General features: G+C 33.8%; 1 protein-coding gene across 3 annotated transcripts in view; it reads right to left on the reverse strand.

Moving 5' to 3' along the window:
• TRPM7 (transient receptor potential cation channel subfamily M member 7) overlaps positions 1-12,954 on the reverse strand; it is a 127,587-nt gene that overhangs the window by 14,181 nt on the left and 100,452 nt on the right. Inside the window, exons 29-38 of one of the 3 annotated variants that reach the window (XM_036877409.2) lie at positions 12,151-12,221; positions 10,583-10,617; positions 8,708-8,733; positions 6,627-6,677; positions 6,482-6,547; positions 5,572-5,855; positions 4,549-4,631; positions 4,195-4,400; positions 936-987; positions 727-833 (exon numbers count right to left, since the gene is read on the reverse strand). In XM_036877409.2, the coding sequence (XP_036733304.2) occupies positions 727-833; positions 936-987; positions 4,195-4,400; positions 4,549-4,631; positions 5,572-5,855; positions 6,482-6,547; positions 6,627-6,677; positions 8,708-8,733; positions 10,583-10,617; positions 12,151-12,221 (981 nt within the window). Of the gene's footprint in view, positions 1-726; positions 834-935; positions 988-4,194; positions 4,401-4,546; positions 4,632-5,571; positions 5,856-6,481; positions 6,548-6,626; positions 6,678-8,707; positions 8,734-10,582; positions 10,724-12,150; positions 12,222-12,954 lie in introns of those variants that run through there. The other 2 variants (XR_005023123.2, XR_008992605.1) reach the window with 2 other exon arrangements.

The raw sequence follows: 12,954 nt of genomic DNA on the forward strand, positions 1-12,954 counted from the left end.
GACTCCCAACTCTAAGGTCCTAATTACCACACTATTGATTATGATGAGAAGACTTTAAAAGTACAGCACAAGGGTTAGTCCCAGGAATCTGTAATTTTAAAAAAGTTCCACAGGGGATTCTGATGTACACCAAAGGGTGAGAACCTTTGTTTTGTGCTACAACTTCCAGTATAATAGTAAGTTGTAATTCTTCAAATACAAAGATGAAGTTACTATCATGAGAGAATGAATCTGCAGTTTCTGTTCCTGCTTCATGGAATAATAAATAGTTTTGTTCCAGCTCTCTACCAGACTAACCTGAAAGTCTATTCATCCTTCAATTTTAGGCAAATCTGTCCATTCCCAGGGAGCATTCCCTCACTTGTAAGTTTGTGTTAAGTGATCTGCTTACCTGTTTTATTTTTATTTTTTTGCTTGGCATTTATGACAGTCTTATAATACTGTTAATCTTCAGTATTCAAGACTTGACTAAATGCCACTGAGGACAGAGAAAACATTTATCCAGTTCACTACTGTATTATCAACAACTAACACAATCCTTGGCATCCAGCAGACTCATAATAAATGCATATTAAATGAATGAACTTTGTGTTTTCACAAGTAATGAAAGAAAACATAGATCTATTACAACCAATAATGTGTATTTGTGTCTCTGGCCTTCTGAAGTACTGTGATAACCAACTTTGCTAACAATTTACTCATTATATTGATTAAGAAAATGTTTACCTGGAAGTTTAAGCTTTCTACAGCAAGAATTACAGTGATGTTTTGCTCTAAAGTTTTTTATTGCATCTTCTCCTAGATTTGCTGGACCAAAAACCATATCACAGGATCTGTGGAATTCATAGTTTAAAAAAAAAAAGGTTTATGCAAACAGAAATGTAGAATTTTAAATTATGAAAATACATCATAATGAAATTATTAAAACTCATTACCTCTTTTCTTCTGCTTTTATCACAGATGGGTCAGTCAAATTTTCACCTACGCCTTTATATGTGTATATAAGAAAATTTATATTATATAATTGATATAAATGTTGACATTTGCATAATAAAGTCATGAGATATTTTATAGCATCACCAACCATTACATGATGTAAATTATTCAAACAAGTACATATTTTCTCTCTTGCTATTTCCTAACTTGACATATGACCTCAACATTGCATGAAGAACAAACGGCTCCTGTGATGTGAACGAGAGTTAAATGTCAGAGTTTATAGTGAGGCATGTGAGCTCCTGATGGCATCAGCTACTGAGGCAACAGGGTCAAGGTTGTAAGCAAATACCTCCTTATGTAAAAGGTCTACATAATCTGCCCTTGTTTCACCTTAGCAAAGAACAATTAGGCACATGAAGGCATAATCTATAGGCCATTTTAAGAGTATTGAATTTTTAAAAATCACACACCAACATATAAATAAGCCTTCTTGCAAATTATTCAGATTACATAAAGAATTAGATTGTGAACATCTTCCTTCACCTCCGGAAGTGTTAAAAGTGTGGTTAAATCTTTTCAATCATTTGTTTATATAAAGAACATCTGACATTCAAATAATCAAAAGTATTTAACCTATTATAAGGAAACCAAATAAAATGGTTACAATTTCACAATAGGGAAAACCAGATTCAAATACAATACTACTTTCTACTCATCAGACTGGCAAAGATTAAGAACATGCAGTACTGGAGAGAGAGTAGAGGAACGGGCACTCAAATCCAGTGCTGCGTATGAATTTCCACAGCCTTTCAGAACAACAACCTGGCAGTACTTAATAAAACTGCACTCATCTCTTTTTAGTAGGTGAGTTTAGGAATCTATTTTACAGACATAAAAATAGTAGTATGAAGACAAGTGGAAAATAAAATTAGTGAGAATGTTTAATATCTTGACCTGGGTGATGGTTTACATGAGTGTATACACATATTGAAATTCCTTGAACTGTGTATTAATATCTGCATTTTTTTGTATGTAGCTTATAAATAAAAATTTTAAAGTAGCAATATGTTTGTTGCAGCACTGTATGTGGTAGCAAGAAAAAAAGGTGAATATCTCTCAATATAGGATGTAAATCATGCTGTATTTCCATACTATAGACTATCATGCAGCTATTAAAAGGAATAACTCAGATTTATCAGTAATGACTCAGAAGGTGCCCATTATATATTGTTAGGTGAAAAAAAAGTGTAACAGACACATATTACATAGAGAGCATGATCCCAATTGGAGAAAAACCACCAAAACACAAAAATGATTATTAGTAATAATAAAAAAGCCTCCATTTGTGTATTTGTCTTCACAGAGGTAGAGAAACAGCAAAGATGGAAACACTTTGTTCTTTATATTATTTCCATATTATTTAATCATCTAAAATATTTCTATTAAAAATGGTTACATGAACATATTAAATATGTAGAGAATGTCACAATTACTTTATTGAAAATAATTGCCATTTTTAAAATTAACAGTTCAGACAAAATCTGTTTGGCCTTACTTCCTATGCATGTTTGAAGAGAATACTTATTTAAGAACATACTTTAAGAGCCTGTTTATTTAATTGGATTGGTCTGTCTAATAACATGTAGCATAGTTTTTGCTATGTATGTAATTACCTAATCATTTATAGAAAATGATGAACTACTGAAAAGGGGCTGGTTTTATGAAGACTTTCTTTCTTGGGCTGAATCAATACTAACTTGTCTGCATTTCAACGAATCTTTTATATTTGTGAGTATTTAACGAAATAAGTCACTAAGTGAGCAATACTCTAAAGCATTGGTCTTATATGATTGAAATTTGGTTTGTGTTGACATCTGAAATTAAGGCTGATCTTTAGAGAAAAAAATTACACAATTCATAATGTAAAACCTCCACCCAGGCAAAGCTGGCAACTTGCTTAATTTTACTTTCCTCTGATCCTGCTGTGAAACTGCAGACATTATTCTAAGCTAATCTGCCCTCTCCCAGACACAATGTCTTTTTTTTTTCTTTTACATGTAACACAGAATCTGTCTACAAAGATCCTCATGGTCAGTTTTTTCCTCTGTATACATTCTGCTCCACCCACCATGTGCTGGAATCCATTTCCCCACGTCTTAAATCTGGGCTGTCCTTATTACTGCCTTGGCCAGTAAAATGTGGCAGAAGGGATCTGGGTAAGTTCTGGGCCTAGCCCTAAAAGTCTGTTTTTTCTCTGGAGGAAGCCACCTGTCATGTAAAAGTCAAACTACCTAAAACTACCATGCTATGGGAAAACCCAGGCTAGCTAGCTATATAGGGAGATCACACTTGGGACAGAACTGAGGAATTTGGCTGTCAGTGAACAAGACTTCAGGTATCTGACTCCAGTCAAGCTTCCTAAACTACTTTTGGTCATTCGAACCCTCTCAGAGGACAGAAGAGGTGAGCCATCCCTACTGTAAACCAAATAACTGTAAGTAAAACAGCTGTTTTAATCGACTATTTAGTAATAGGTAATATAAACACCAGGTTTAGAGATAGAGATACTTGGCACTATTTTTTTTTTGGTATCATTAATCTACAATTACATGAAGAACATTATGTTTCCTAGGGTCCCCCCTTCACCAAGTCTCCCCCACAAACCCCATTACAGTCACTGTCCATCAGCGTATTAAGATGCTGTAGACTCACTACTTGCCTTCTCTGTGTTGCACAGCCCTCCCCGTGCCTCTTCCCACATTATACATGCTAATCTTAATGTCCCCCTTTCCCCCCCAAACCTTCCCACCCATTCCTCCCAAATCCCTTTCCCTTTGGTAACTGTTAATCCATTCTTGGGTTCTGTTATTCTGCTGCTGTTTTGTTCCTTCAGTTTTTCCTTTGTTCTTATATGCCACATATGAGTGAAATCATTTGGTACACTTGGTACTATTTTTAAAATAACAGTCTGCACTTTTAAAAGACTAAGTCTATACACATTAAGAGTAGAATAGGAGATTTACTTATCAAAACTTCTGTATTACCTAAACAACAATTAAGACAGTCGGATCCTACTATTCAGGGCCCTGAGGGCTACATGCTATAGCTATTACTAACTTGCTTTTTTAAGAGTTTCTACTCACATAAGATTTTACCTATCTATAAATTAGCAGATTTCTGTTAATCACTCATAACACATGAATAGGTGATAAGCTATTGTACAATTTCACTTTAGCAATAATTTAGTAAATTTACCTTGTAAATCAAGTACCAGTAACTCCCCTCTTGTATATTCGTAAGTCCAGTGGCTAAAGGCTAGCATGATCTCTTCCAGTGTATTAGTTGGAATAATCTCATCACCATTATTATTGTTGTATTTTCTAAATTCTCCAGTCATACATTCTTCCACAGCAAACCACTGTCCTGCTGAATGGCAGTACAGCAGGAAAACTTCAAGGAACCTTATAAAAAAAATAGCAGTTTGTTAATAAAATTCTAATTGATATTTAAAATGGGTAAATAATTAAATATTCAGCATAAATAAAAAAAGTCACAAGAGAATGCTAGCTACATAATACTAAAAGGTCCCAGAAAATTTTAAAGATTTACCTTGGAGAATATGGTATGGATTTGGGTTTCATTTGGTTGAAGGCAAATGTGAGCTTTTGTGCTGCTCTCTGTTGCTGAATTTCCTATAGAACAACAACACACACATACACAAAAACAAATCCTTGTTCATCACTGAAACAAGTTTGGCTTATCATACTTTAGAAGTGAAAACACCAAACTCAAAAATAATGTTCCAGATCAACAGAGGGGAGGCTTAGAACCTCACCCCCCCGTTCTGAGAGAAATCTTCTGCATCCGTGGATGTTTTATTGCCCTTGTCTAGCTTGGATTAACACATAGTCTACAGGCACACACCTGATCATCTACATTTGCTCTCTTACAACACTAAACTATGTTTTCTACCTTTATCTTGTATCTACCTACCACTTCAGCATTTTATTAAAAATAATAATAATAAAGTGAGAAATGTGGTATCCACATATAAATCAAGTATAAAAATCAAATGAGTATTCATATTTGAACTGACTGTTTATAGTTCATAATGCATGAGCAAAACCTAAAGTTTCTGTGATGACTGCCCTTGTACTGTTCACTATGTAACTTATTCATTATGTAAGAATTTGTTCTCCATGTAAGAACTTGTTTGTTATGCCTCAGAAGATTGGAGACTGACGAAAATTAGGCTTGGGGTGGATTAATGATTGTGCATTGAGCACTGACTCCCCTATACAGAATTTTATTGTCTTTAACAACCATTTGATCAATAAATATGAGAGATGCCCTCACAAAAAAAAAAAAAAAAAAAGGACAGACTTCCAATGGTAAAATAAATAAGTAACCGGGATGTAATGTATAGCCTAAGGAATATAGTCAAGATATTGTAACAGCTTGGTAGGGTGATAGGTGGAACCTAGAATTATGTATATAAATGTTCTACCACTGTGTTGTACACTTGAAACTAATGTAATGTAATACTGTGCGTCAACTACCCTTCAATAAAAAATAATTATTTAAAAAAAAAAAATAATAATGTTCCACTGTTATACATTCACTAACACTTACTCTGAGACAGAGATGTAGAACTGTGTCTTCTTTATAAATACTTGACCATGTGTTAACCACCTCGGGAAGAAAAGATTTGATAATATAAAGATGTCCTGATTTGAGGATATCATGTTCTGACCAGGTACACTGTACTTTGACAGCTCTCCGTAAACCTCCTCCCATCTCTTCTTTACTTAAAAACTCTATTTTGGCACAGAGGCCTAGCTGTGACCAAGAAGACATGCTGTTATTCAGTATGTTGGGCGAACTCTCTTCCAAGCGATACACAGTGACAGGCTCACCTGCAACACGAATAGACACATTTTAAGGTCAAATTATGACTCTTTAAAAATGATGATACAGAATAAAAATTGTAGGTATGTTTGGTTAGGATTAAGATGAGATGGACCAAGATGTAGTATTATAAGATAAAGTTAAAGGCAACAAGTGCTCACAAATCAAGTATCTACTAACATCTCTAAATTCATGTGTATTTAGTAATGATAAGCATTTTTGAAACTGTCAACATTTTCAAGAAAAACTTTTAGAAAGCAACTTGTCTTCTAAATACTTCTAAGTTAAATTTTTAGACAAGAAGTTAGAACTCTGTCTGTTCCACAAATGTTGTGATGTCAATTTATCTATGCTTTTATTATTAGACCAGGCATCAAGAGCGTTTGTGATTAGAATTATACCATTTACTTATGGATATGCCAGAAATAGAGAAATTCAATACTTCTGATATTTCCCTCTTCTTTTTAAACATGCCCAACAACTCCTGCAGTCAGGCCAATTAAAATTTGTATGAAATTGACACTTCTTAGTATGACCCTTCTTTCTGCCACCATCCATGCTCTGTAACATAGCTAAAAGCCACATATTAATACAAGGTTTACTTTCCCTTTTACTTCTTTACTTTAGGATTTACCTCTTGGAGGCACAGGTGTAAATGGAATGCTCTGGGATAATCTCATCAAGTTATTTCTTTCCACAGCTGCACAAAAATCAGAGAGAAATAATGAAATCCATAAAAGCTCAAAATATTACTAAATTTTGTTTCTAATAGTACTGACCTGAGTAATAGTAATTTGTATCCATAACTGGCTTAAATGGAGAAGCGAGACCTAAAATGTCAAACAAACAAATGAGACCCTCCCAAAAGTACTTTTATGCAGTGCAAATTTTGCTCAGACATTCTTATATTATCATCCTAAATTTCCACTGTGTTCTTTTCACAAGAACAGAAAAGAAAATGTAGTGAAATATATCCATCAATGTACTGTATTACTCTAATACATTATGCCAGATCAGTGCTAACTGTACACTCAGATACCTGGAAAGGAAAAAGCACATAATATTTCACACTCTCCTATAATAAACTGCATTCTTACCATACCTGCTACTTAAAAAGAAAAATATCTTTTAGTTTCAGACCTTTAGGGGCTGGGGTCTGTAGCCATGTAACCATTTCACTGGGTTGATCATAAGATGAACTTCTGTAATGTGAAACATAACCCCCCAGAAGCCCCTCTTCCATCTCTAAATGTATTTGAGGACTTTAGTTTTCAACTATAGTGAGCAAGATGGAGAATAAATTGAATCTGCTATGTTTCTAGAACATAAATGAAAAAGAACCTATTGTCCTTGCACAAGAAGGAAGTCTGTCAACAGTTTTAATACTGTGATAAGTATAATGAAGACCTTTGTACATGCATACACACACACATTACAGGACTATAGGAGAGGTATACCAAATGCCTCCTGCTTGAAGAGAGGTTGAAAGCTGTCTCAGAGGAAGCGCAAAATAGAGTAGTTACATGTATGTCAGAATCACCTGTGGGGGTTTTTTCAATGTACAGCTATGCAAATCTCACTCCCAAATATTCTAATTCTAAAGGTATGCGTCATGATACAAGTAATTCTATACAAGTATTCACATATGCAACCAAAACTGCAAATTAACAAACAAGAGTACAGACATACCTGTAGAGAATAAAGCTATAGAAGCACAGAATACCAAATTGAGAGGCAAATATGCCACACTGAGAAGGGCACTGAATTTTATCCAATGATAGTGGGAAAATGTAAAGCAGAGTGACAAGAACGGATCTTTCGGAGGAGTAATTTTGGTGGCAGAATAGAAGAGAGATTGAAGGGGAGCCCACATTGGCATAACCACTTTGAAAATCTATTTGGCAGTAACTGAGTGTGAATATATGCATACCCCACCACCTAGCAGGTATATACCCAACAGAAAATACATAAGATATGTTTTCCAAACAACATGAACAAGAATGCTTTTAGCAGCACTATTCACAATAGTCATACACTGGAAGCTACTTCTGCTCATCAAATAGCAGAATGGATAAATTCAATATATTCAACAAGGAAATATTATATAGTAGTGAGAATGCACAAACCATACTATACACAGTAATAGTGATGACAATCTCCTAACATGTTAGGAGGAAGAAGCCAGACACAAAAGAGTACATATTTTATGATGCCATTTATCTATTTCGTATACACACACAAGTAAAACTAATCTATTGTGTTATTTAGGTAAACAGGTTTTAATTAATAAGAGGACAAAAGGAGCTGGGGCATTTAATGATATTCTGTTTCATGATCTGTATGCTAATCACACATGGGTATGCTCCTTAGAGTTCCCTGAGGTGGAATTTATCTGCATTTTTCTGTGTGTACATTCTGCATTTCAATAAAAGGTTTAAAAAATGATTAAGACTGAACTGAAAGCAGCAGTGGGATGTATAGCGGAGGATGGATTCTAGAAATAGATTTAAGAGGTAAATAAAATTGGACTTTGTGAATGCAAGGTAAAGAATAATGCCTCAGGTTTCACCTAGCTGACTCAAGAGTATCATTCACCAAAACAGGGACTGTAAGAAAGGAGCAGGCTGGGTAGAAGGGATGAAGGGAGGCAAGATGACAGTAGAGAGATCTTTATTCACGTGGTGAGTTCATGTGTTTGTGTAACATTTATTTTGAAGAGAACTACCTGAGGGAAGAATTTGTTACTACTTTGGCTTTTTCAAACAACTTCAAAACTTCTTACCTAGGATAATGTGGTATTTGCTATAATGTATCATACATTAGTCTCATTTTTTCAATTAAATCTACTACATGGACTCACCATTTAATGTTCCTTCTTCAGATGGCCTAAGAAACACCAAAAAATATAAGTTGTGTCACAATTTTAGTCTGGGCTACCACAGAATTTTTTATTTTATTAAGTTACTATGATTATTTAACATTATTAAAGGAATTCTAAGGTTCAGATTCACTTTTGTTTGAATATTTGCCATTTCCCTTATGCCAGTGCCACATTCACAACTTGTACCTCCAGTTTATGTCTCCATAAGTCTTATTAGTAGTTTAGAGCCAAACTGAAAGTTCAGAACCAAGAATAAAATACACCATGACTTCTCAGTTTGTGGAGATTCATGCCAGTACTGTAACAATGTCTTGAAATAACTTCCCAGGATTCTAAGAATACCTCAATAGAATTAATGGGCAAGGAACCAAGGGAACAGCAAACAGATGCATTTTACAAAACTCAATTTCTAGTGTTGAAAACATTTTTTTCCAATGTTGAATATACATTTTTTTAACAATGCATACTGGTACAAAGTGGAGGTTCTATTAATTCCATGGATTCCAGTGCAAATCACAGAATTAGGTTTAGTGGAACTGAGAGATGCAATGGAAATCAAGAAAAATGGATTAGAGGCTTAGTTCCTCCAACATACATCTATGTGGACTTGCTCAGGACTGAAGGGATTAGATCAGAAAGGAGTAGAAGACCTCTGTCATTTCTTTCTACCTCTTAATATTCTATCTGATCCTGATGTTCCCTGTTTCTAATATATGCCTGTACTTAATGACAAGTATTTATTTTCTTATTGGAAGTATTCTGATTCTAGTTTCATCTCTTTGTCTGCTGCTGATAAACTACTCTTTTCTCACTCTCCCCCAACCCTGGAGTGCTGACCAACTCCACCTTCCTGGGTACTTCAATGGGTGAGTATTCTGTAAGACAATATTCTCTTGTTAGCCAAGTTAACATCAACTTGAAGTACCTATTCTGTATTTACAGCCTTTGGTTTTGGTTGTAAAAGACATTATTCTCAAAAGAAATCTGATTATAGATAGGTCTTCCAAATGCTATTCAGGGTCATGATACCCAAAGAATTTGAACTGCATATACATGAGGCATCTTGATTATTTTTTTCTCTATATATTCACGTCTGTTTCTGATGCTCAGAAGGAAATGGGAAAAAACTATGGAATAATAATTTCCCTCAAATTTGCTTCCCTTCTTAAGTTATTCATATCAGAGGGTAAGTATATCATGTTTCATGTATCAAATGGATGTCCAAGCAAGACTAAAAATTGACCTTGGGAAACCTAAAATACTAATTGCCAGGCTGGAAACAGAGATTATCTTTGATTCATCATTTTTATGTTTAAGCTCTAATAAAAATGTTTACTTTCTGGGGATGGTCACCTGTTAGGCTGCCTTTTGTTTCCACTTTTGGTTCTGGATGATCAGATCAGCATTGTAGTGGATCTCCCTGTATGCAGGCTTTCTAATGTATATTGCACATTACTGCTCTAATTATCAAAGCAGGTGCAAGGTTTGTTGACTACAGTGATGGGCAGAGAAGTCAAACAAGTGCAAAACTAAAGTGTCAAACTAGGTCTTTGAACAAACTTATTCAAAAACAAGTTGGAAATAGAAGTAAACATTATATCATATCATAAGGAAGATTTTGGTACAGCTGAAATTATAGTATAGCTATAATTATAACTATATACAATTATAAATTTAAATGTATAGAACAATCCATAATAAATGAGTTCCCCAATCTCTTCTATGAGAAGACAGAAGATTCTAAAATAATCATCATGCATAGATAAAGGAGTGCTAAAGTGATGACACAAACAAAAAATACAATGTTCAATAACTGATACTTTTCAGGCTAATGATGAAAAAAGGCTTACTTACATTTCTCTGTTTGATGGTCTATCTTGTAACCAATCCTTTAGCCAAAAACAAACGAACAAAAAGTTGAAGAAAAAAATCTCTACATGAAGCATATCTTTTAAACCCATTTTGTTTCCTATGGTGTGTTTTAAGAATGAAGGGCTGAAAAATTAATATGAAATCCTTGTTTCATACAATTGAACTAGTACATGGATATAACTACCACAAGGCCATTCCACAAAATGAAATAATTTCAAGAGTATAATTTCCTACAATACAATTATAGTCTAGCTAGTTCTTTGTTTCTGATGACAATTTTACTTTCTTAAAAATACAGATGCATTATCTATGACTCTAGAAATAGTATGTGCCTGTTGTTAAAAGAAAAAACAAAGCGTAAAGAGAAAAACTAAAATCATGCAAACTGTGAACAAAGAAATCAATAACACTTAGGCACATTTCATTGAAGCCTTTTTTCTATGTGTGTATATGCTTGTGGTTTTATTCTACAGTTTTATGCTTCCTGAATTTGAATCTTCATATAGTCCCTCGATTTGGAAAATTCTAAGCCAGGTATAGTATCTTCAAATTCTGTCTACTCTCTCGAAGCCAATTCAGATCTACTTTCCGTGTCTCTTTATGTTTAATACATTTTCCTTCTAATTACAATTCTACATTATGTTCTGGTCCAATTGACTAATTCTCTGTTCAGCTGTGCCTAATTATTATTTTAATACCCATGGAGTTATTATTTATTCCTAATTTTTTTTTCAAATTTGTCAGCTTTTTGGTCAAAAACAAACATGAACAAAAAGTTGTATCTTTTCTTTTTTTCATATTTGTAGTACTTTAAGGCTTTAGTCAATTTAGTCATACTTATTTTATAATCTGTAACCAATGATTCTACTATCTTAAGTTATTAGAGGTCTAATATTGTTTGTGCAAGTTCACTCCTGTGAGTTTTGTTATTTGGCATTGTAAGGTCATCTTCAAAGGAACTTTATTTGGGGTAATATTGTGCAGCAGAGGTTCAGGATGGATCCTTCCAGAAAAAACTATTTCTGTAAAACTGCTCACCCCCTTTCCCCATTGAAATTGTTTTTTAAAAAATATAATTTTTAATAATACAATCTATTTCTGTACAGCAGAATGTAAGTTAATATGTTCTTGGTGATTGTGAATCATAATTACAAGTATTGATTTCTATATTTGACTGTAAAGGAACAATTTTTCTGCTTTCCCTCAGGCTACTTGTCTTACTTGCCAGAGTCTGCTTTATTAGAGTTTTTGTAAAATTAAAATTACCTCAGTTGGCAGGGAATGACTTCATATAATTAGCTTCAACTCAAAGAGAGATTTGTGCCTTTTTTTGGCATAAATTTTTCTTTTAAAATTGCTGACTATTCACTACAGTAAGAAGTTATTACAGGTAGCAGTTGTCTATAACTGCTACCATGCTGTCAGTTTTCTAAGGTAAAACATTTTTTGAAAGCTTGACACAATTTCAAATAAAATAACACCATATTTTAGCTCTTCTCTAACAAGTAAGTATTTAAAAATATGCATTTGTTTAATTGAAATGTACAAACCGGCAATAAAGCTGCTTTGGAATCTACTTCATGAGTTTCTTCTGTAGATGGCCTTCTACTGCTTCTTTCCACTTAAAGGAAATTTTTAAAAATTGATAAGTCACACAAATAAAATTTCAAAAAATACCAACTAACCAAACACAAAGTGTTTCCAGGCATAGTATAACTTTTGTAAGATAACTTACTCTCTCCCTAACACTGCCAAACATCAGAGTTACATGAGGCCAATGCATTTCCTGGCAGGACATCAAAATTATTCATTTACTTTTGTAAAAAGGCAATAATAAAAAAACAAAAGAGTAGGATGGAAAAAGTATTGTTCTTCTCCAGCTCCCAAACTTCTTGTGTATCCTTCCAGGGTATATTGTATGTTTGTGTATGTGTGTGTTTGTAACCAAACTCCTACTGAGGGACCTTTGGTCCAATTTCAATTTCTTCTTATAACAATGTTGCAATTAATAATCTTACACATACATAATTTTACAGTAAAGGAAAAATAGAATAGTTCATCTTTCCTCCCTTGACTTAAGATGACACTTTTGTTGTATGTTGTTTATCCTGAACAAACTTGAGAATTAAGCTTGTTTAAAAAAATTAAAATCAGGATGTTTAACTGTAAGTTATCTTAGAATTTACAACTTTATGATACAATTAAGGAAAACCTCAGAATGAATGGCAAAGGCAAATCTTAGAACAGAAGTTGTATTTCAGGTACAGAGGGCAAAAAGGCCAGACTGAAGTACATCAGAACACTGAGCAAAACTCTTTCATGATGATGAAACTGACAAACTATATTATATACTT

The sequence above is a fragment of the Manis pentadactyla genome, chromosome 11 (assembly GCF_030020395.1).
Source record: "Manis pentadactyla isolate mManPen7 chromosome 11, mManPen7.hap1, whole genome shotgun sequence".
Classification (NCBI taxonomy): Eukaryota; Metazoa; Chordata; class Mammalia; order Pholidota; family Manidae; genus Manis; species Manis pentadactyla.